The sequence below is a fragment of the Scleropages formosus genome, chromosome 1 (assembly GCF_900964775.1).
Source record: "Scleropages formosus chromosome 1, fSclFor1.1, whole genome shotgun sequence".
Classification (NCBI taxonomy): Eukaryota; Metazoa; Chordata; class Actinopteri; order Osteoglossiformes; family Osteoglossidae; genus Scleropages; species Scleropages formosus.
In genome coordinates, this window is record NC_041806.1 from 52473019 (window position 1) to 52496275 (window position 23257).

At 50.0% G+C, this 23257-nt stretch overlaps 1 protein-coding gene and 1 non-coding gene across 3 annotated transcripts; both read left to right on the forward strand.

Moving 5' to 3' along the window:
- Positions 1-8379: 8379 nt before the first annotated feature.
- On the forward strand, positions 8380-8520 carry LOC114912382 (U4 spliceosomal RNA). Its single transcript, XR_003798241.1, has one exon. It is a non-coding gene; the product is annotated as a U4 spliceosomal RNA (small nuclear RNA).
- A 7977-nt stretch (positions 8521-16497) lies between these two features.
- syt4 (synaptotagmin IV) lies at positions 16498-23257 on the forward strand. 2 transcript variants are annotated; one of them, XM_018728996.2, is made up of 5 exons: positions 16498-16548; positions 16659-16988; positions 18610-19454; positions 21511-21631; positions 22272-23257. In XM_018728996.2, exons 2-5 carry the CDS (start codon positions 16952-16954, stop codon positions 22580-22582), a joined length of 1314 nt encoding a protein of 437 aa, XP_018584512.1. In that variant the 5' UTR covers positions 16498-16548; positions 16659-16951; the 3' UTR covers positions 22583-23257. The 2 variants fall into 2 exon arrangements, with proteins under 2 accessions (XP_018584512.1, XP_018584503.1); XM_018728987.2 differs by having other exon boundaries at positions 16521-16988.

Sequence of the window (23257 nt, forward strand, 5' to 3'; positions counted from 1 at the left end):
GTGCGGACGTTACTGCGCCCCCCAATGGACTGAAGTGGTATTGCACTCTAAAAGCCTGGAAAAAGGCAGATGCAGAATTAACATTAACAGGGAAATCCAGTTCATGCTTACAGGCCATTATGTAACTCAGGATGCCGGTGGTCCACAGGCTGTTCTGGGAAGCACAGGGCATAAGAGAGGGTACACCCTGCATGGGATGCCAGTCTTTTTGTCATATTAGCTTTGCTATGAACGTGGTTTTCGTGCGGTCGGTTACGTCTTGGAATGGTAACTGTGGGTGTCTTTACTTCTGAAGACATTTGGTATTCTTTCACTAGTATGTTTTCTTTCATATAATTATGCTCATATTTTTTATCAAATGTTTGTAAAAATCTATGCATAAAACTCCATGAGAAACCCAGTGTTGCCTCATCAGTCTGGGGAATCAGATTTTTTTATTTACCGTGTCCCATAGATGCAAAACAGGACTGCTGACAAATACTCAGCCTTAGTCCTAAGATCCTTCCTCCTGTGACAGATGACGGACCCACCAACGCTGGGCACAGCAAAACCTTCCGTTATCTCAGCCCCTGCATCGGATCCCTGCTGTCCCACAGCACCTGTTGATGATGGCAGTGTTTAAGTTGTCCTATGCTGAGGCCATGACAGCTGTTACCTGCCAGTATGGGATTCCTTGTGCGGGGGACAGCTGAAGGAGAAGCTGTCCTGCAGCGGCACGTAGAGCAGAGCATACACAGTCCTTGGCCAGGTTGTCAGTCTCCAGACCACATTAACATTTCACGTCCTTGCAGTCCTTTCCCATGTACCCCACACACAGGCAAGAAGACAGAGGCTGACCTTGGTAGAACGGTAGCTTGGGCTCCCACAGATATAGGAGCGGAAAGAAATTCTCATTGCCTGCGTAGCAAGAGCACAGGCTCTTCCCAGCAACGTTTTCAGAAACTTGAATCATCCCACAGGTCTCTGTGTCCTCCAAGAATGTGGGCAGCCTTTCCAAGGAGGGCTCACCCAGCTGCTGCCGACATGAAAGTGTTGATGACGAGCGCTGTCAGTATCCTCCGTTCTCGGACAAAGGTTCACAACCAAATCCCCGCAGGTTTTGCACGGCGGGGCATAGAAAATAGCGGCTGGCAGTCTCCCTACAAATCGCCTGATTGCACCCTTCTGGCACATGTCAGGTTACTCCACCGCCTGCCACCCTCACCGGAACTACACTTTGATCTAAGCCAAAAGATCCAAGAATCAGCTGTGTGATGAACTCCATGTAACGAATGTCAAAAAATCCGGAGGACAAATTCCATGCTCCAAGTCAGTTTGGTCACTCATAATTTAATTTGAGTATCACGTCTACTTATCATTCTGAGTCAACTGGCTTATTTTACAACTTTATGTTAAAATTGTTATAGGCAACACAGTGGCACTGTGAGTGGTGTGTGTGGAGTTTGAATGGTCTCCCTGTGTCTGCATGGGTTTCCTCTGGGTGCTCTGGTTTCCTCCCACAGTCCAAAGACATGCTGTTCAGGTTCACCCATAGTGTGTGAGTGAGTGACAGAGTGTGTGTGTTCCACTGATGTATGGATGAGTGACCCAGTGTAAGTGCTGTATCTAGCAGTGTAAGTCACCGCGGTCAGTAAGCTGTGTGGGCTGATGACACTACATAGAGTTCATTGGAAGTAGCTTTGGAGAAAAGCAGCTGCTAAATGAATAAATGTAAATGTAAAATTAGCATAGAACTTTATTTGCTTAATAGCCAACAAAAACTTTACACCTTCAAGTGTTCAGCATTTTTTTAACATATTGAGAAGGATTTTAATTTAAGAAACAAAGGCTGAGTTGGGGGGAATGGTGGTGCAGTGGGTTGGACCAGGTCCTGCTCTCTAGTGGGTCTGGGGTTCAAGTCCCGCTTCGGGTGTCTTGCGATGGACTGGCGTCCCGTCCTGGGTGTGTCTCCAGCCTTATGCCTTGTGATGCCAGGTTAGGCTCTGGCTCCCTGCATCCCCATATGGGACAAGTGGTTCAGATGCTGTATGTATGACTGAGTTCATTATTGCTGAAGTCATGAATTGCCTGGATAGAACCATTACACTAATGTCTTGCAGTTGAACTACAGATTAAGATGAATATGAAACAGTTTGGTGTTAGGAAGTCTATAAAACAATGTCAATTAACAGAAGTAAAATGGTTGTCAGTCAGGAGGTTCAAGAGACAGGACTCTCTTGACGTCAGTGGACTGGATCCATGACTTACACTGGTGCTTTTTTTAAATACAAAAGGCTAAAGTTACTCCCAGGCAATTTGCCAGTCCCACAGTGACATGCCGTTTCTTTCTGATATTACATTCCTTTGGCATGTCTTCCTCCCTTGGCTGACGCCAGTCATCCACAAGACCCGGTGACTCTGTCCAGCTGGCAGCAACGCCATACTATACAGAACAGATACTAATAACTTTCTCAAAAGTCTCACTCATTACAGACATTTACATCACATTTATATTTACTCATTAAGCAGACACTTTTCTTCAAACCAACATCTTCAAGTAAAAGCCCTACTCTGGACTATCTGGAACAAAACAGTTCAAAACAAAATCTCTGCATCACCCTGCGGGGATGGCGGATAAGCCACCCAAAACCCTGCACCTTAGGCTTGACAGGCTACCCAAAAAATAAAACAAACTCCTATGAGGGAGCAGTGCTTTGCCCCAGGAAAGCTGCTGACATGCCACACACAGTCCTGCATTAGGCTCCACTCTGCCCCCGCTAAAATCTCCGGTACTACACTTGCTCCTAGCCAAAAGGCCCAGAAGCGATCCCTCGGTAGGAGGTCTGGTGTTTGGTGACTTGCCTGTGCAGAAAGATCGATCCGCAGGTGGTTTTGACGTACGACAAAGTTTTGAGGGAATGGGACCCTGGCGTTTAGAAGGCAGCAGCCGCCCGGATGTAGCTGGTGATCAGCGTGGCCAAGCAAATGCTTTGGAACACAAGAACCCAGCTGGTCCAGACAGGGGTAGACTTGGGCGTCCAGGGTGTGTATCATAAAATCCGGGCTGACCTAACATTTAGGATGGAGAAAGACGTCACTCAGTGGGGTTACTCAGAAGCCAAAGAGAGGTGGAAGGGCCTCTTTTGGCTGTGACCTCACAGGTGTGTGATAGATCCTCCATCCTGGGGTAAGTAACACACGTCCTGTCACACTTGCAAAGCACCGTAACCCCTATTTTCGGTGAATGTAAGGGTTGCGCTTTGTGGTGTGTTATATGTTTTATGTTAGGTGTAGGGTTTCTAATTTTTATGGCACATTTTATTTATTTTGCACTATTTTAAAAATTCACAGCACTGATTGTACTTTTAAGTAGTCACATATAAATGACTACGTGTGGGTTGTGTTTGCATTTTCTTATTTATTTATTGTTATTTATCTATTAATTGACTTTAGTTTAGTGTAGTGTAGATTTATGTCACGGTTGCGCGTAGCGCGGACGGACTCAAGTGCAGAGAGTTCGGATTGACGTGCACGGAAGCCGAATCAGAATCCATAATCGTGGTCGAGGGGCAGGCGAGGGTCAGGCGATCAGCAAACGTCGTGGAAAGGGCTAGGCAAAGAACGTGGTCAGGAAGAAACAGGCAAAGGGTCGAATTCGGAATGGGTCTCTCAGTAATACGGTTCGCAGGGAAACGAGGAGGCAAAACAAGGTTCCGCATCTGGGCTTCCTCGGCTTCCCTCTTTATAGTCGTTCCCATCAGGGAACGGCAGGTGTCGCGGATGTGCCAGATGCGGAGAACGTGACAGTACCCCCCCCTCCACGGGCGGCTCTGGATGCCCTGGGCCGGGAAGGGGGATGCCCCCGGGGGCGCGGAGCCGGGCACTCGGGATGGTCCCTATGGAAAGCGACCACCAGGTCGGGGTCCAGGATGTCCGAAGCAGCCACCCAGGAACGCTCCTCTGGACCGTAACCCTCCCATTCCACCAGATATTGCAGTCGACCTCTCCGTCGGCGGGAGTTCAGCAGGGCTCGGACTGTGTAGACATCGTCCCCTGCGAGGGGTAGTGTCGACGGTGGCGTGGTTTCTACCGGTGGCTGATGCACAGATACCCCAACCGGTTTCAGGAGGGAAACATGGAACGTTGGGTGCACCCGGAGGTCAGGAGGCAACTGAAGGCGGTAAGTAACCGGCGTGACACGACGTACTACCTTGAAGGGGCCGATGTAGCGGGACCCGAGTTTCTTGGAGGGGGTCTTCAGGTGAAGGTCTCGGGTGGAGAGCCAAACTCTCTGTCCGGGCAAGAACGAAAGGGTGTGCCGGTGCCGGTCCGCCTGGCGTTTGTGGCGTTCCCCACTGCGGAGCAGGTGGGCCCGGACCGTCCTCCAGACGCGGATGCTCTCGTGGTGCCATGTCTCTACAGCCTGGACAGGACTTGGAGAGGTCTCGCTAGGAAACAGGACAGGTTGGTAGCCTAGCACACACTGAAACGGCGACATACCTGTGGATGTATGAGGTGCGGAGTTGTGGGCATACTCTGCCCAGGCCAGGTAGCGTGCCCAGTGATGGGGTTTTTGGGAGCAGTAGGCTCGGAGAAACCGTGCAACATCCTGTTGTAAGCGTTCTACATGGCCGTTGGCTTGCGGGTGGTATCCCGATGTAAGGCTGACCGTTACTCCGAGCCGGCCCCAAAAGGCCTTCCATACCCGAGAGGTGAACTGGGGCCCTCTATCGGACACAATGTCTTCGGGGAGTCCGTAGAGTCTAAATACTTGTTCGAACAGAATCTCCGATACCTCGAGAGCGGTAGGCAGCTTCGGAAGGGGCACCAGTCTGCAAGCCTTGGAGAAATGATCTATGATGGAGAGGATCACGGTCTTACCCTCTGAGACCGGTAGGTCCACTAGGAAATCCAGCGCCACATGGGTCCAGGGTCGGGTCGGCGTAGGCAAGGGTTGTAGGAGACCCGCTGCCTTTTCGGGGACGGTCCTGGTCTGAGCGCAGGTGGCACAGGCCTGGACGAAGTCCCTGACGTCATCGGACAGTGAAGGCCACCAGAACCGTCCTTGGACCAGGGAGAAGGTACGTCGGATCCCAGGATGCCCGGCCTCCGGAGCTTCATGGGCCCATTTCAGCACCGTTGCGCGGAAGGAACTGGGGACATACACACGGTCAGTTGGCCTCCTGGGCGGTTCTGGATCGCTGTCCTGGGCTTCTTGGATGTCCTGGAGGAGTTGCCAGCGGACCGGACCCACCACTCATCCCTGGGGTAGGATCTCCTCTGGGTTGGGGGGCAGTGGTTCTGGGTCATGAACCCGCAATAAAGCATCCGCCTTCCCATTCTTGGAACCTGGTCGATAGGAAACAGTAAAGCGGAAATGGGTGAAGAACAGGGCCCATCGGGCCTGGGCGAGATGTAGCCCAGGAAGGAGATTTGGCGTTGGTGGAACTCACACTTCTCTGCCTTCACATACAATCGATGTTGCAGGAGTCGCCGGAGGATCGCCCGGACCTGTTGGATATGCTGCTCTCGGGTCTTCGAATAGATTAGTATATCGTCTAGGTAGACGATGACACAGTGATGCAGGAAATCGCCCAACACATGGTTGAGAAAGGCTTGGAAAACTGAGGGGGCATTAGCTAGGCCAAAAGGCATGACCCTGTACTCGTAGTGACCTAGTGAAGTGGAGAAGGCCGTCTTCCATTCATCCCCCTCACGGATCCGGATGAGGTTATATGCACTGCGGAGGTCTAATTTTGAGAACCAGGTTGATCCATGGATCCCCTCCAGCGCCGAGGTAATCAACGGTAAGGGGTGCAGGTACTTGACCGTTATGGCGTTCAACCCTCGGTAATCTATGCACGGCCTCAGTCCCCCGTCCTTCTTACCGATAAAGAAGAACCCCGCCGCTGCTGGTGATGTTGACGGCCGGATCAGGCCCGCTTCGAGGGCCTCCCTGATGTACTCCTGCATAGCCCGTTGTTCAGGTAACGACAGGGGATACACCCGGCCCCGAGGTGGTGTGGTACCTGGCGAGAGGTCGATAGCACAGTCCCAGGACCGGTGAGGGGGCAGTTCGGCGGCGCGGACCTTGCTGAAGACCTCTCGTAGGTCCTCATAGTCCGGGGGTTTGACCGGCGGGGGAAGGCCCTCTACCCCTTCCACCGACGTGGCCTGGCAAGGAAGCGTGAGGCAGGATGCGCGACAGGATCCTCCCCAAGAAACCAGCTCCTTGGTACTCCACCGAAAGACGGGGTCATGTCGTGCCAACCAGGGGTAACCTAAAATGACAGGGGTGTCTGGAGCTCGGATCAGAAAGAAGGTGAGTTTCTCGTGGTGACACGCGCTAGTTTCGAGCACGAGAGGTGCCGTCCGGGAATCAACCACCCCATCACCCAAGGGTTGACCATCCAGGGCTTTCACACTCAGGGTGACTTCACATGTTTTAATAGGGACATGGTGCGCTTGGGCAAAACCTACATCCATGAAACAGCCTGCGGCTCCAGAATCAATGAGGGCGTTCGTCTGCACCCGGCTGGCCCCCCAGGAAAGACTCACCGGCAGACATAACTGTCCCTGGTGCTCCCCTGGGCTCGGCTTCGTCTCTGTGGAGGTCCCCTGAGGTGGTCGCTCGGGGCACGCCACACGGAGATGCTCCGGGGACCCACAATAGAGACACAGTCTCCCCACCTGGCGCCGTCTCCTCTCCTCTTTCTTGAGCCGGTCTTCCGCAGAGCTGGTCCCCAGGGGTTGGCGACTTCGACCAAGATTGTCAATGGCGATGGCTGTCTCCACAAACCGGTCGAAGTCCCCCTCCTCACCCCTATATGTGAGCTCGTCTTGGATCCGGGGATTCAGCCCTTCGAAGAAGCAGGTGAGGAGGGCAGGGGAGTTCCAGCCACTCTTGGCCGCGAGGGGTCTGAACTCAAGAGCGTACTCAGCCACGCTTCTACTCCCCTGGGTGAGACGCATGAGATAATTACCCACCGCGCGTCCCGCGTGCGGGTGGTCAAAAACCGCTTCGAACTTTTCACGGAAAATGTCATAGGTAGTTCTGGGGCGAGTGTGCCACCCAGCGGCGGCCCACGCCTGGGCTGGACCGGTTAATAACTCCCTCAAGTGGAGGAGTTTAAGTATCTCGGGGTCTTGTTCACGAGTGAGGGAAAAATGGAGCGGCAGGTTGACGGACGGATCGGTGCGGCGTCCGCAGTAATGCGGTCATTGTACCGGTCTGTTGTGGTGAAGAGGGAGCTGAGTCGTAAGGCGAAGCTCTCAATTTACCAGTCGATCTACGTTCCTACCCTCACCTATGGTCATGAACTCTGGATCATGACCGAATGAATGAGATCGCGGATACAAGCGGCAGAAATGAGTTTCCTCCGCAGAGTGGCTGGGTGCACCCTTGGGGATAGGGTGAGGAGCTCAGTCACCCGGGAGGAGCTCGGAGTAGAGCCGCTGCTCGTCCGCATCGAGAGGAGCCAGTTGAGGTGGCTCGGGCATCTGTTCCGGATGCCTCCTGGACGCCTCCCTGGGGAGGTGTTCCGGGCATGTCCCACTGGGAAGAGGCCTCGGGGCAGACCCAGGACACGTTGGAGAGACTTATGTCTCCCGGCTGGCCTGGGAACGCCTTGGGGTTTCCCCAGAGGAACTGGAGGAGGTGTGCGGGGAGAGGGAAGTCTGGGGGGCTCTGCTTGGACTACTGCCCCCGCGACCCAGTCCCGGATAAGAGGAGGAAGATGGATGGATGGATGGATGGATGGTTTTAAGCCTTGGGGTATGTCCTTTAGTGTTTTAAAGGTTCTGCCATGCGGCCTTTATATTAGTTGGTCTTATTGATTTTATTGTTTAATTTTAAATTTTATTATTTGCATGGCAGTTTTTAAGATTCATTTATTTATTGAATAAAGATTTTAGTTATCGGAAATGATGAATGAAGAAATTTATTCCTGTCAAGTGTGTGGAGCCAGACACCATTGGGTGGGTTGGTGATCCATTCTGATCTGTACAAAAAGAAAAAAAAAAAAAGGCGTGATTATTGCTAGTTGAAAACTTAGCCCAATACCCTGCCAAGCAGACCCTGTGGGGACGGCGGACAAGTCACCCGAAACCCTACACCTTAGGCTTAGCAGGCTACCCTAAAATAAAATAAACTCCTACGAAGGAGCAGAGCTTCGCCTCAAGAAAGCTGTGGACATGTCACACACAGTCTTGAACACGGCTCCACTCTGCCCCCACTAAAATCTCCAGTACTACACTTGATCTTAGCCAAAAGGCCGAGAAGCAACCCCTCTTTCAGCAGGATAATGTGGTAGGATAATTGTTGTATTTCGCTGGAAGAATCCACCATGACCAAGAAGCAAGTGTCAAAAGTCAGACATGGTGGAATGACAATAATAGAACTTCTTTGCACAGTGGCAATATCGTAGCCTGCGAGGTTGAACCGAGGTGCGATTATTGCTAGTTGAAAACTTAACCTAATACTCCGCCAAGCAGGCTTGAAATACAGTCGGCCTTGGCAATTTCTGATAGTCTCTTGAGAGATTGATTTTTTTGTCTAACGACAGTTTGTTTCTTCTTCAGCTTGCTTTTACCTCACTAGAAATGTGATATGAGACAGTGAGTGAGTTTGTAGGGGAGTAGAAACGTGCTGTTCATTTCCAGCCAGGACAGGTTTTGGGTGGGAGCACTTTTTTTTTATTCCTTTCTTACGGATCAGAAGGGATCACCAGCCCACCAAAGGTGTCTGGTTCCACACACTGTCTAACTTGACAAGAATAAATTTCTCCATTCATCATTTCTGGTAATTAAAATCTTTGTTCAATAAATAAATTAATCCTAGAATCTGCCATGCCGATAATAAAATTTTAAATAAAACAATAAAATCAATAAGACCAGCTAATATAAAGACCGCATTGCAGAACCTTTAAAACACTAAAAATATACCCCAAAGCTTAAAACCATCCATCCATCCATCTTCCTCCGCTTTTATCCGGGGCCGGGTCGCGGGGGCAGCAGTCCGAGCAGAGTACTCCAGACCTCCCTCTCCCCGCACACCTCCTCCAGTTCCTCTGGGGGAACCCCAAGGCGTTCCCAGGCCAGCCGGGAGACATAGTCTCTCCAACGTGTCCTGGGTCTGTCCCGAGGCCTCCTCCCAGTGGGACAAGCCCGGAGCACCTCCCCAGGGAGGCGTCCAGGAGGCATCCGGAACAGATGCCCGAGCCACCTCAACTGGCTCCTCTCGATGCGGAGGAGCAGCGGCTCTACTCCGAGCTCCTCCCGGGTGACTGAGCTCCTCACCCTATCCCTAAGGGTGCGCCCAGCCACTCTGCGGAGGAAACTCATTTCTGCCGCTTGTATCCGCGATCTCATTCTTTCGGTCATGATCCAGAGTTCATGACCATAGGTGAGGGTAGGAACGTAGATCGACCGGTAAATTGAGAGCTTCGCCTTACGACTCAGCTCCCTCTTCACCACAACAGACCGGTACAATGACCGCATTACTGCAGACGCCGCACCGATCCGTCTGTCGACCTGCCGCTCCATTTTTCCCTCACTCGTGAACAAGACCCCAAGATACTTAAACTCCTCCACTTGAGGGAGCAACTCCCCCCTAACCCGGAGGGAGCAATCCACCTTTTTCCGACTGAGAACCATGGCCTCGGATTTGGAGGTGCTGATTCTCATCCCCGCCGCTTCGCACTTGGCTGCAAACCTCCCCAGTGCACGCTGCAAGTCTTGACTTGATGAAGCCAACAGGACCACATCGTCCGCAAAAAGCAGAGACGAGATCTCGCGGCCACCAAAACAGACACCCTCCGTTCCCTGACTGCGCCTAGAAATTCTGTCCATAAAAATAATGAACAGAATCGGTGACAAAGGGCAGCCCTGGCGGAGTCCAACATGCACCGGGAACAGGTCTGACTTACTGCCGGCAATGCGAACCAAGCTCCTGCTCCGGTCATACAGGGAACGAACAGCCCGTAGCAACGAGCCCCGAACCCCATAATCCCGAAGCACCCCCCACAGGATGCCACGAGGGACACGGTCGAATGCCTTCTCCAGGTCCACAAAACACATATGGACTGGTTGGGCAAACTCCCACGAACCCTCCAACACCCTAGTGAGGGTATAGAGCTGGTCCAGTGTTCCACGGCCAGGGCGAAAACCGCATTGCTCCTCCTGAATCCGAGGTTCGACTATCGGTCGGATTCTCCTTTCCAGTACCCTGGCATAGACTTTCCCAGGGAGGCTAAGGAGTGTGATCCCCCTGTAGTTGGAACACAATCTCCGGTCCCCCTTCTTAAAAAGAGGGACCACCACCCCGGTCTGCCAGTCCAGAGGCACCGTTCCCGAACTCCACGCGATGCTGCAGAGGCGTGTCAGCCAAGACAGCCCCACAACATCCAGAGACTTGAGAAACTCGGGGCGGATCTCATCCACCCCCGGAGCCTTGCCACCGAGGAGTTTTTTGACTACCTCAGCAACTTCAGCCAGGGTAATGGACGAGTCCCCCTCCGAGTCCCCAGCCTCAGCTTCCTCTACGGAAGGCGTGTCGGAGGGATTGAGGAGATCCTCAAAGTACTCCTTCCACCGCCCGAGAACATCCTCAGCTGAGGTCAGCAGCGCACCACTTCCACTGTAAACAGTGTTCGTGGAACACCGCTTCCCCCCTCTGAGTCGCCGGACGGTTTGCCAGAATCTCTTTGAGGCCGACCGAAAGTCTTCCTCCATGGCCTCACCGAACTCCTCCCAAGCCCGAGTTTTTGCCGCGGCGACTGCCAGAGCCGCGCTCCGTTTGGCCCGTCGGTACCTGTCAGCTGCTTCAGGAGTCCCATGAGCCAGCCAGGCCTGATAGAACTCCTTCTTCAGCTTGACGGCATCCCTTACTTCCGGTGTCCACCACCGTGTTCGGGGATTGCCGCCGCGACAGGCACCGGAGACCTTATGGCCGCAGCTCCGAACAGCCGCACCGACAATGGAGGAGCGGAACATAGTCCATTCAGACTCAATGTCCCCCACCTCCCTCGGGACCTGGTTGAAGCTCTGTCGGAGGTGGGAGTTGAAGACCTCTCTGACAGGGGCCTCCGCCAAACGTTCCCAACAGACCCTCACTATGTGTTTGGGCCTGCCAGGTCTGTCCAGCTTTTTCCCCCGCCATCGAATCCAACTCACCACCAGGTGGTGATCAGTTGACAGCTCAGCCCCTCTCTTCACCCGAGTGTCCAAGACATATGGCCGAAGGTCAGAAGAAACGACTACAAAGTCGATCATCGACCTCCGACCTAGGGTGTCCTGGTGCCAAGTGCACTGGTGGACACCCTTATGCATGAACATGGTGTTCGTTATGGATAAACCGCGACTAGCACAGAAATCCAATAACAACTCACCGCTCGGGTTCAGATCAGGGAGGCCGTTCCTCCCAATCACGCCCCTCCAGGTATCACTGTCGCTGCCCACGTGGGCGTTAAAGTCCCCCAGTAGAACGACAGAGTCCCCAGTGGGAGCGCTTTCCAGCACGCCCCCCAGGGACTCTAAAAAGGCCGGGTACTCTACACTGCCGCTAGGCGCATAAGCACAAACGACAGTGAGAGACCGTTCCCTGACCCGAAGGCGTAGGGAGATGACCCTCTCATTCACCGGGGTAGACTCCAACACATGGCGGCTGAACTGGGGGGCTATTAATAAGCCCACACCAGCCCGCCGCCTCTCACCTTGGGCAACGCCAGAATAGTGGAGAGTCCACCCTCGATCGAGTAGAGTGGTTCCAGAACCCAAGCTGTGAGTGGAAGTGAGCCCGACTATATCTAGACGGTATCTCTCAACTTCCCGCACCAGCTCAGGCTCCTTCCCCGCCAGTGAGGTGACATTCCAAGTCCCAAAAACCAGAGTTGGCGCCCGAGGTTTGGGTCGGCCGGGCACTCGGCCCCGACCACCGCCCAAATCACAACGCACCGGCCCCTTATGGTTTCTCCGGCAGGTGGTGAGCCCACCGAAGAGCGGCTCCACGTTGTGGCTTCGGGCTGGGCCCGGCCAGGCCCCGTGGGCATAGACCTGGCCACCAGGCGCTCGCATGCGAGCCCCCCCCCCAGGCCTGGCTCCAGGGTGGGGCCCCGGTGACCCCATACCAGGCGGGGTAAACGGACGCCTTGATTTTTTTGTCATAAGGGGTTTTTGAACCGCGCTTTGTCTCGTCTGTCATCCAGGACCTGTCTGCCATGGGAGACCCTACCAGGGGCATGTAGCCCCAGACAACATAGCTCCTGGACTCATTCAGGCACTCAAACCCCTCCACCACGATAAGGTGGCGGTTCACGGAGGAGCTCTGTCAGCTTAAAACCATACATAAAAAATAATTCAAAGGAAACTTACCCGGTAACATTCACCCCCCAAGAGGGGCAGTCCTCTGGCCTCTTCCCAGGGTCTTAGCGTACACCTTACCTACCGTTTTTGGGTGATTCCCTTTTCACAACACGTCTTCCGTATTGTTGTTTTAGTGGGGTAGGTGAATGATAAAAATACCTATAAGAATTAGAAATGCACCCACACAACAAACTAATCTACACTACACTAAACTGAACAGAAAGTAAAATAAATAAGGATAAATAAACGGATTAATACAAACATACCACACACGTAGTCATTTACAGGTGACTACTCAAAAGTGCAATAAGTGCTATAAATTTTTCGGTATGACAACAGTTTGTTTAGCCTTCATTCTCAGCTTGCTTGATTGTGTGTAAAATCTGATGTCTGTATCTGTATTTCTCTGTATGTTAACAAAATATGCTTTATTTATTGTGAGTTTTATATGGCTTTGAATAAAAATGTCTTCTAAATGTATAAATATAAATAAAAAGAATCTCAAGTACAAGTTCAAGTAGTCCTTTATGTCCATATGTGACATAGTGCCATTCTGACAAGGCAAAGGCTGATAAATGAATTTGACCTTCATTGTTTAATAATAGCCGATTGTAAAGCCTTACAACCCATATCATGAGCACCTAATAATAATTAAGTGATACATCAAAGGGGGGTGCGGTGGCGCAGTGGGTTGGACCGCAGTCCTACTCTCCGGTGGGTCTGGGGTTCGAGTCCCGCTTGGGGTGCCTTGTGACGGACTGGCGTCCCGTCCTGGGTGCGTCCCCTTCCCCCTCCGGCCTTACGCCCTGTGTTGCTGGGTAGGCTCCGGTTCCCCGTGACCCCGTAAGGGACGAGCGGTTCTGAAAATGTGTGTGTGTGTGTGTGTGTGTGTGTGTGTGTGATACATCAGATTATACCAAGATATCTTAATTCCATTACTTTTGGTCACATTTTCTGTATTTAAAACAGCAGGTGTGAGAATAATTTGTTGTACTTTCATGTGGAAACTTAAGGTGTCACTACTGCACGCAAACCTCCTCTTTCTGCTATGAAGCGCATTGCTTGGCTTCTTTTGACCAGTTCCTTTCTTTGCATATTTTTATATAACACTATTTTGAGACTATATTGTTTGAGGTTAAACCACAAAATGTATCATTTCAAGGTAAAAGGAAGCTTAAACTTAAAAAATGGAAACCTTGAGAAAATGTACAGATCTAATTTTTTGCATACTTGCACAAAAAAAACATTTGACATTGAATTGCTGAGCTTTTTTTGGCGTTTGGCTTTCTTTACATTTGATTTGGAAGTGCCTCATCAAATCATCTACATGATCCTGCCGCCCAATAAATCCATAAAATGTTGCAAGTATTTCAAGGTGTTTTTTCTGGATACTTACTGAAGTAATTGACAAATAGTTGAAAACAGGTATAAAGCAAAAGATGGTGAAGGATTGAATGAAAAAAAATGCAATCATTTCAATGAGAAAAAGGAAAAAAAGATGGTGATGGACTAACAAAGGTGTCAGAAGCTCAGGAGGGACTGGGTCTCAAAGATAGATTGGAATACGTGACCAAGTACTAAACCTTGTGGAACACCTGTGGAGAGGAAGTTTGAGGACCAGTGAAGGAACCACACCAAACTACCTGGTAAGTGTTTCCTGACAGATAGGATGCAAAGTATTCCAGTCATCATCTTTTAATACCAAGCTTTTGTAGCAAAGTAAGGAAAATGTGGTGGTTCACTGTGAAAGACATTACAGAAGTCAAGCAAAATAAGAACAGAAGAGAGGGAGGCAACTCTGGCACATTCAAGAGTTTCTGATGCTGTGAATAGGACAGTCTCAGTGCAGTAGCTGGGCTTAAATCCAGACTGATATCCATTGAGGGCATCATTCTGGGCAGGGAATGTGTCTTTCCAGCATTCCATTAGCTACCTGCAGAAGTCACATAGAAACAGGAAAATAGACATGCAGAAACAAAAAAAGACAGTGATGAACTAACAAAGGTGTCAGGGTTGTAAACGGCCTGCTCAAGGGTTTTGGAAAAGAAAAGGGGGAGGGAGACTGCATTGTAATTCTGGACTCTGGGTCTAGAAAAAGTTTCTTCAACAATGAGTTGTGGGCAGTTCTAGAGGAATTTGATGAGCAACCAGAAGAGAGAGAAATTGGATGAAATAAAAACAAGTTAGTTATAGGGAGATGGCCTGTGAAGTACAAAAGGGAATGTGGTCAAATGACAGATGGGGATGTGGTGTGAGAGCAGGAGGTCTCAGAGGTGGGAACAGGGTTGTTGTTGTTGGGTTCCTTGGTGTAACAGCAAGAGGATGTGGTGAATTTGCTGATAGTGGTGTTAATTTCGACGCAGAATCTTCAGGGATTTGGGTGGAGGGAGGAATTGGTGGAGCAGGGGCGGGCTGGGAAGAAAGGGTTGAAAAGAGCGCATGCGGATTCTTCAACACCGATTGTAGTTTATCTTGTATTGGTACAACATTCAGCTCAATTTAGCTCATCTTGCCTCATTTCAACTCACTTATCTGTTTCCATTAGACGAGTAAGAAAATTACTCTTTTCATAGGCTTTTTGTGAAAACCACCCGACACACAACATGCAGATCAGAAGGATCAGCAGAAAGTTGTCCACTGGAAAGGAGATTAACAGAATGTCAAGCTCCTCTGTGAAACCTGCTTATTTATAAAGACTGATAATTCCATAGCTCCTTTGAAAGAGGTGAAACAGGGTGATATACCGAATTCTTGACACATTTTGCTCTGTGGTAGTTATGACATCACCTATACTGGGTGGTACGAGGAACTTGAACGTCACAAATTTCTGACACATACTTCTACATGGAAGAAAATAATACAAATGTATTCCTGTATAAAGGGTGGCCTCCCTTGGGGGACTCCTGTAGGTGGAATGTGCATGAATGCTGCCTGTTGCCTCCACGCATTACGAAAATCCAAACCAGTCTACTCAGCATCAGTTGGAATGAAAAACTTCAATGTTTTGACAGTCTGCTATCTTGAACCCCCAAAGACAAAAGCGAATGGAAAAGTAAGGCCAGATTTTATTTGCTAATTAAGGAAGCATGTGATTTTATAAGCTGGGGGTGCGGTGGCGCAGCGGACTTGGCCGGGTCCCGCTCTCTGGCGGGTTCGGGTCCTGCTTGGGGTGCCTTGCGATGGACTGGCGTCCCGTCCTGGGTGCGTCCCCTCCCCCTGCCCCTAGGCTCCGGCTTGCCACAACCTTTGGGACAACTGGTTTCAGACAGTGTGTGTGTGATTTCATAAAAAATGCTGATTAGAAAAACATGTGTCAATTAAATGTCATCCAGCAATGCACAGAAAGCCATGTTTGTGAAACATGCTATACATTACTTTTAATATATTTGACATGAGGCCAGGAATTTATTTATACTGGGCACTCCAAAGGGCAAAATAACCTGCATTGTTGTCTTGGAAACAGAAGTAAGCATTTGTGTTCATTGGATTATATACATTCACTATGTGTATTTAATTATTTAACAGCTGAAACACGTGACAATTTCAGGATGATTAAAGGGCCAATTCTTTAAAAAGTCTACTTTTTGAGTTTCAGAGATGAGCCGCACACCGGGCTGAAGTGCATTGCACAAAGTCAACTAAAAGACTCAGTTTATGAATCGGCAAATGGCAACAGATAACTGGGTTGAAATCAAGCACGATGAGCTAAAGCAAGCCTCAATATTTACGTGTAGCAGACACTTTTCTCCGAAAGGACTTACGGTGTTGAGGTTACAATTATTTACCCATTTATACAGTTGGGTAATTTTACCGGAGCATTTCAGGGTAAGTGCATTGCTCAAGGGTACAACAGCCAGAGGTGGGGATCAAACCCACAACCTTTGGATCTAAAGGCAGCACCCTAACCACTATAGGTGCCAGCTGCCCCCCCGCTATTCCGTTGTACCGATACTTCCGATGGCAATTGATCCAATGCGTTATTGATCCAACGCGATACATCCCATAGAGCTGTGACTCTGTTCCTTGTAACACAGCAGCATTTTCTCATGTTCCAGCGTTTTTTCAGTCCCGGCAACAGGCACCTGATGTCAGAGGTGGCGGACACACACCCTCCCGGCCTACCCTGCTGCTGATGCACACGAACGCGTTCACAGCCAGGGAAGAAAAAGCGACGTCACAAACAACGCGCTTCTCTCTCCCCCGCTGCAGGTTAGGTTAGGTTCGGTGTACCTTCCGTGCGTCGGTAAGCAACTGCAAGCAAAAAAAAAAAAAAAAAAGAAAAAAAAATCGATGAGCTCTGTTGCTGCGTTCCTCGGCAGACAGGATTCGTCAGAACTGCGTCACTGTGACTGTGGACGAACTCGAGCGGAGGGGGACGACGAGGAGCCGCCATACATTCTTCGCAGCGCAGCCAGAAAACGCGCAGGACAGGAGGGGCAGGGTCCGAGGCAGCAGCCACTCCGCATTTCTAATAAGTCATCCGTGCTCCTAATAATTATTTAATACTAGAGCGGACGCCGCGCTCTTACTCGGAACAGGTAGGAAGCGCGCTGCGCGCACACGGAGACGCGCTCCTTTCTTTCAGCACCTTGGAGAGAGACGCGGCGGCACCATGGCTCCTGCGCTGGCGGAGGTAGAAGCCCCCTTCGGTAAGGAGACACACCTAAGCTCTCTCGTGTGGAGCACCTTGCCCCGGCGGACAGTGGCCGACATCTGGAGGAAGTCAGAAGCGAAGCCGTAGCCGAGCGAAATTCCTTAGTTATTATGAGAAAGAAAGGGCGGCAGGGAATGATGATGATGATGATGATGAAAAATATAATATATGATTATGAATTGAGCGTGCTGCTCTTGCTGAAAAAAACACCTGGCAAATAGAGTCGTGTGTAATGGTGTTTTGCACTTAAATCACAGTCTGGCAGATGACGTGAGAAAAGAAGGGAGCGAAATATGACATCCCGGAATCAGCGTTCCGTTGGGAGCAGCTCGCCTAATAATATCGTGTGCCGTTCATAATTATAATGCAATTCATGATTTCATGCCATGGTCTGTCTGTATCAGGCAGGGTTCGTGGCACAGACAGAGGAGAAGGACTGTTTGTTCGCGCATCAGTCGCCTATTTGTTTCGTCCTGTTTTGCTCTCCGGCGTCAGCCTGTCGCAGTGACTGTGAGTCCTCAGTTCTGGGGACACGCGGCTCCTTCCTTGGTGAATAAGAATATTAATTGTTGAGTTGCTGGCAGTCGTGGCAGGCAGGGCGCAGCTCTGAGTCATTCCTCCCCCCGTCTGCAGCGCACAGGACTGGGAGCTGGAGGTTGTGTGTGTGTGTGTGTGTGTGTGTGTGTGTGCGCCTGCCTCTGTGTGTGTCCGTGTGTGTGCGCGTGCGCCCAAGCAAGCCCGTCCAAGGAAATTTCCAGGGTTCATTTCTTTCTTTCTCTCTGTTCCACGCTATTATTCCACACCCTGCCCGTGTACAGCAGGCTCTCATCAATAAACATGATCGTGATGTGATCCGCTCTTCCACTTACGTCACGAATCATCGACTGCCTCCGGCCCTGCCTGGCGCTTTAAACCATGTAGGACATGAATGAGTGATGCGCAGCTGTGACTAATATCAGTAATACATAGCAGTATCGATCCATGTACCGTTTCGTAACGCAACAGTTCAGCCACAGCTCGTTCGTGTCACTCATGTGCTTAAATGAGTGTTTGTAACTTAGCCCTCCGCTTTTCTCAGGGAAAGGTACCACTAGCACACTCCCATCACATGAAGGACATGCTGTAAAAATCAGTATCCTAACCCTCCTGGGTAGGAGAAGCAAAAAACGCCATCCTGAGGAAATATGAGGTATTGCACTGAGCAGGAGGGTTAATGTTCTCCCACGTACGAAACACAGGACCGTGAGTCATCGGTTATTGTCGTAGATATAATTTTCCACGCTTGTTGTGTATCTTCGCTCGTTGTGTCATTTAAGTTGCTTGTGCTTTTACACGCACTCGCTGATCTCTAACTTGCTGTTTAAAAGCACTGGACTGCGGGCTTACAGAAAGCTGACGGAATGTCGGTTTCGTTTGTTGGATTAAATCTAAGAAGCGAATGCATGGAACATCGAGCCAGGCCTAGCATCCGTCCTTCTGACCTCTCTTCTCTCTCCGCACTGAGTGGATAGCAATCTCAGTCTTTGCACATGTATAGCACCAAGTTACATTACATAGTAAGGTTCTTAATCTTATTGTTGCACTGTGACTGATGTGTTACTGGCTTCATCCTCCAGCTGATGTACCAGTTATGGTTGGCGTTGTCAGCATCTTCGGGCTGGTCTTCAGCGTCTCCCTTTTTTCGTGGATTTGCTGCCAACGCAAGTCCGCAAAGGCCAACAAGACACCCCCGTACAAGTTCGTACACATGCTGAAGGGTGTGGACATCTACCCAGAAAGCATGAGTGGCAAGAAGAAGTTTGGAGCTACTGAGAAGACAGATGTGAATGTTAAGCAGGCGTCCAGTCCTTCTGGGGGCAGGGCTGCTCTACACCTGGACCTGGAGAAGCGAGATCTGAATGGAAACTTCACAAAGCCCCCTCAAGGCAAAGTGCGGAGCTCCCCAGACTTAGAGCTGTCATCTCCTCACCCGGGTCTTGACCAGACCGGAAAGGAAATGAGCTCACCGACAAGTGGCCTTTCCAGCCAGGACATCACTCCCGCGGACAAAGGCCAGGACAAAGAAGGTGGCCTGGGCACGCTCTTTTTCTCACTCGAGTACAATTTTGAGAAGAAGGCTTTTGTTGTCCACATCAAGGAGGCCCATGGGCTTTCTGCCATGGATGAGCAGTCCCTGACTTCTGACCCCTACATTAAGCTGACCCTCCTTCCAGAGAAGAAGCACAAAGTGAAGACCCGTGTCCTAAGGAAGACTCTGGATCCTGCCTTCGATGAGACGTTCAGCTTTTACGGCATTCCCTACAGCAAAATTCCTGAACTTGCCCTCCACTTCATGGTACTCAGCTTCGATCGCTTTTCTCGCGATGAAGTAATCGGCGAGACGTTGGTCCCGTTAGCTGGAATCGACCTGTCCGAGGGCCGCATCCTCATGAACCGAGAGATCATCAAGCGCAACATTAGGGTAAGAACGCTGGGATCCGTTTGTACTCCAGTCCACTCAGAGAATAACAATACAGAGGCAGCGATGTAATCTTATAAGAAGTATTTTTTTGCAGTGCCATCACTAGCTGCTTTAAAATCATTAATGCTCACGCGCACGCACACATACACACAGACTGATTGAAGCTGCTTGTCCTGAGCGGGATTGCGGCGAGCTGGAGCCTAGAATGTTTTTCTAATAATTATTCAACAAAGAGCTATTTTTGTCACGCGGAACACAGGGAGCCGAGACGGCTGAACCCAAGTGCAGCGTTGTTGTTCGTTAGACGTTGAGGGAAGAGGCAAGGTCTCAAAACCAGGGACGGGCGAAGGGTCGGTCGATCGGCGAACGGGACAGGAACGAGGATCCGTGGACGTGGTCGGAGAACGAAGCAAGGAGTAAAAAAAAACGGAGATCGTGGACAGAGCAAGAGTGTAGTAACACGAGGAAGGGCGGTTGTCCCAAACGAGATTCCGCAACGGTACGGGAGCTGAAGAGGGTCTTTATAGGGTGAGCGATTACTCATGAGCTAGTGCGGAGTCAGGTGTTGTCGCTTGTGTTGTGGGTGTGGACGTGACAATTTTAAGCCACTTTAGAATAGAATAGTTGCATTAAAAGTGCTACAGCGGCAGAAAGGATAATTCCATGAAAGGACATTTAAGAGGAAGGTGTACACACCGCAGCACCAGAGCTCTTCAGTCTTTTTTCTTCAGGTGTCACCAGGCTTCTGATACACACACCAGGATCAATGCAGTTCAGAATTTAGTGTTATTCTCATCACGGTGCCTTCCATTCCAGTCCATCTAGTCAAAGGCAACACATCCGTTCATTATCAATAACTGCTTGTCCAATGCGGGGTCGCACTGGTTCGGTGCCTGTTCCAGAAGCACAGGACAGGAGGCAGGGTACCCTCGATGGGCCGCTAGTCCATCACAGGGCAGTCACACACCCTTTTACACTCACACATGTACACAGTAATGGCATCTTTGTGCTGTGAGAAGAAACCTGAGCACCTGGAGGAAACCCAGATGAACGCAGGGGGAACATGTCGGCTCCACGCAGACTGAGCTGGATTCCAATCCATGTCTGAACCCGCAGCCCAGGAGCTGCGAGGCACCGACACTGTCTGCTGTGTCACCACGTCACCATCAAATCAATTCAAAATCAATTAAGAGGGTGGCAGGTAGTGTAGAGGTTCGAGCTACTGCCTTTGAATCTCACGTCCAGCCTTAACACTGTAGAGTAAGGCGCTTTCCTCAGATTGCTCCACTAAAATTACCCAGCTGTCTAAATGGCTAAATAATTGTTAGTAACTTAACGGTGGAAGTTGCTCTGGAGAAGAGCGTCAGCTAAATGAACGAATGTAAATTTACAATCTTGTGATCAGCATTTACAGCCTCGCGACATGTGCTGGATTTTCAGCCTCCTCTTTCACTAGTGGAAAGATAACACAGTTTTGTGCAGAGTAATGACTTTTAATGAGGACGTATCCAAGCAGGGCCAACTTCCAAAGCAGCCGGTTGTCCTGTGTATTTTGGGAGTGCTGTTTCCTCAGTGCTTATGGAAAATCCTCATCAGATTTTTCTAGAATGTCTATAAATCTTTAAGCTTTGGAGCACCTTTTGACAATTTGAACCTTCAGTCCAAAAATGGGAGGCCACATGTGTCAGCCAAGTTGTTGGCAGAATGTCTAACCATGGCAACAGCTTTAACTCACTGTACTGACATACATTAAATATCGAAACATTGACCATTTTCTTCATATTCGTGTCATATTTTCTTGGTAATCTCTAGTAAGTTGACGTGGTGCAAAAATAAATAGCAAAAATAGCTCACTGGAAATAGTTGAGGAAGTGAAGCTGATTTATGAGTGATTTTTAAAAGCAAACAATGGGACATCTTCTGGTCTTTAGAATGTTGTTTTTTTTTACCTATAGAATAATGCTGTATTACATTGCACTCTTTCCTTCCTTCCTTCCTTCCTTCCTTCCTTCCTTCGTCTTTCCCTTGTCTGCTCTCGCTTTATTTGTGACTGAAGAGGGCGGCAGGCAGAGGGGAACTGCTGGTGTCCCTCTGCTATCAGTCCACCACCAGCACTCTGACGGTCGTGGTGCTCAAAGCTCGCCACCTGCCCAAGACGGAGAACAGCGGGCCCTCAGGTGGGTTACTGTGGCAACGAGGAGAGACCCACAACCAGCTTAGTATGAAAACAATGGACAAAACTGCCGCAGGCATAAGCGCCAACTTTCACTTATTCATTCATATGATGTATTTCAAAGTGACTTACACTGCTGAGCACATTTCACGAATTTGCCCATTTACTGTATCAGTTCAGGGTTAGTACCTTGATCAAGGCTACTAGAGAAGAAGGTGCGAATCAAACCTGGCTCCTTCGAGTGGAAAGCCAGCATTATTAACCACTATGCCACCTGCTGGCTCCGCAGAGAGCTCGCAAAGAGCAGTGCCACAGTCACAAATTAGGAAATCGGCTCTGAACATTAGAGGGCAGCGAGATGATTCCTTATTCCTAGCAGCTGATGGTTTCGAGACACAAGTGTGCAGACTTCCACGCGGAGTCTTCAGCTTTTTTTGCTATTTCTGAGATGGACATGGTTTCTCTTAGCAGACGGGCGGCCTTTATAACCGTAATTAATGGACAATGCAAAGAAGTGCATCGATTCCTCTTCCTAAAGAGCCCAGTGTTACAAAGTGAAGCAGAGCCATTTCTCCAAGATCTGCTGGCGTGAGTGCAGATGTCTCAGTTCGTGCCGGGTCTTTTATTCCTCCTCTCTTCCCCAGATCCGTACGTGAAGGTGAACCTGTACTACGGTAAGAAGAGGGTGTGTAAGAAGAAGACCCATGTGAAGAAGTGCTCCCCAAACCCCGTGTTCAATGAGCTGTTTGTGTTCGACGTGCCGTCCGAGGAGGGCCTGCGGGACACCGGCGTGGAGCTCCTGCTACAGGACTCGGACAGGAGCGCCCGGAATCCCGTCATCGGGCGGCTGCTGCTGGGCACCACGTCGCCGGGCACCTCGGGCGAACACTGGCGCGAGATCTGCGACCACCCTCGCAGACAGATCGCAAAGTGGCACGTGCTGGCTGAAGACTAGCCCCGCCCCCAGCGTGCCTTGCCGAAGGAACTGGGCCAGGGGGGTTGTTTCGAGTGATGTCACCATTCTGTCGTTTAATCAAGTTACCGTGTTGTGCCTCTGCGACGGGGAGAGGCCAGTAATCCGAACCATTAACGATTCCAAAGACAGCAACCCGATTCCCGCTCATGCGACTTTCCGTATTTAACTCCAGATACATCTCAGTCTTGTTGAGTGCAGCAGAGTATCATTACTGTCGCTATCACTGCTCTTCTTCTATTGCTATATTATTACTGTTGTTATGATTACTATTCGATTGTGAACTGCTCTTGACGGTAAACAAAGGAGAAAAAGATCAAAAACTGTTAATAGCACTGTAAAAAATAATGTGGATTATTCTTTTATTTTTTAAGAGACAATCTTTCATTTAACGAATATTTTGTTTATTTTGTTCTTTTTGTACTTCTTGGTTCTCTTGAGTATGTTTTGTAAGTAAAAGTGGTATTTCATATCTCATATCTCGGTAGATGGAGAGCAGCCTAAATTAGGCGAAGCACGGAACGAGGCGAGTTGTGCTGTGCGGCGCACGCGAGACGTGTGCGTGCGGTCCGTGTGTCGGAGCGGGGTGTCGGAGGCACAGTCTTGCTCTCTGCTCTTTACTGTGAGCACAAAGACCGTTTGAATACATGTACCGTA

Bases quoted from the DNA above. Each gene is read 5' to 3' on its own strand.
- syt4 (XM_018728996.2), top strand. From the start codon at position 16,952: ATGGCTCCTGCGCTGGCGGAGGTAGAAGCCCCCTTCG. The intron at 19,455-21,510 runs GTAAGAACGCTG...TTGTGACTGAAG, and splicing joins TCATCAAGCGCAACATTAGG to AGGGCGGCAGGCAGAGGGGA. The intron at 21,632-22,271 runs GTGGGTTACTGT...TCTCTTCCCCAG, and splicing joins GGAGAACAGCGGGCCCTCAG to ATCCGTACGTGAAGGTGAAC.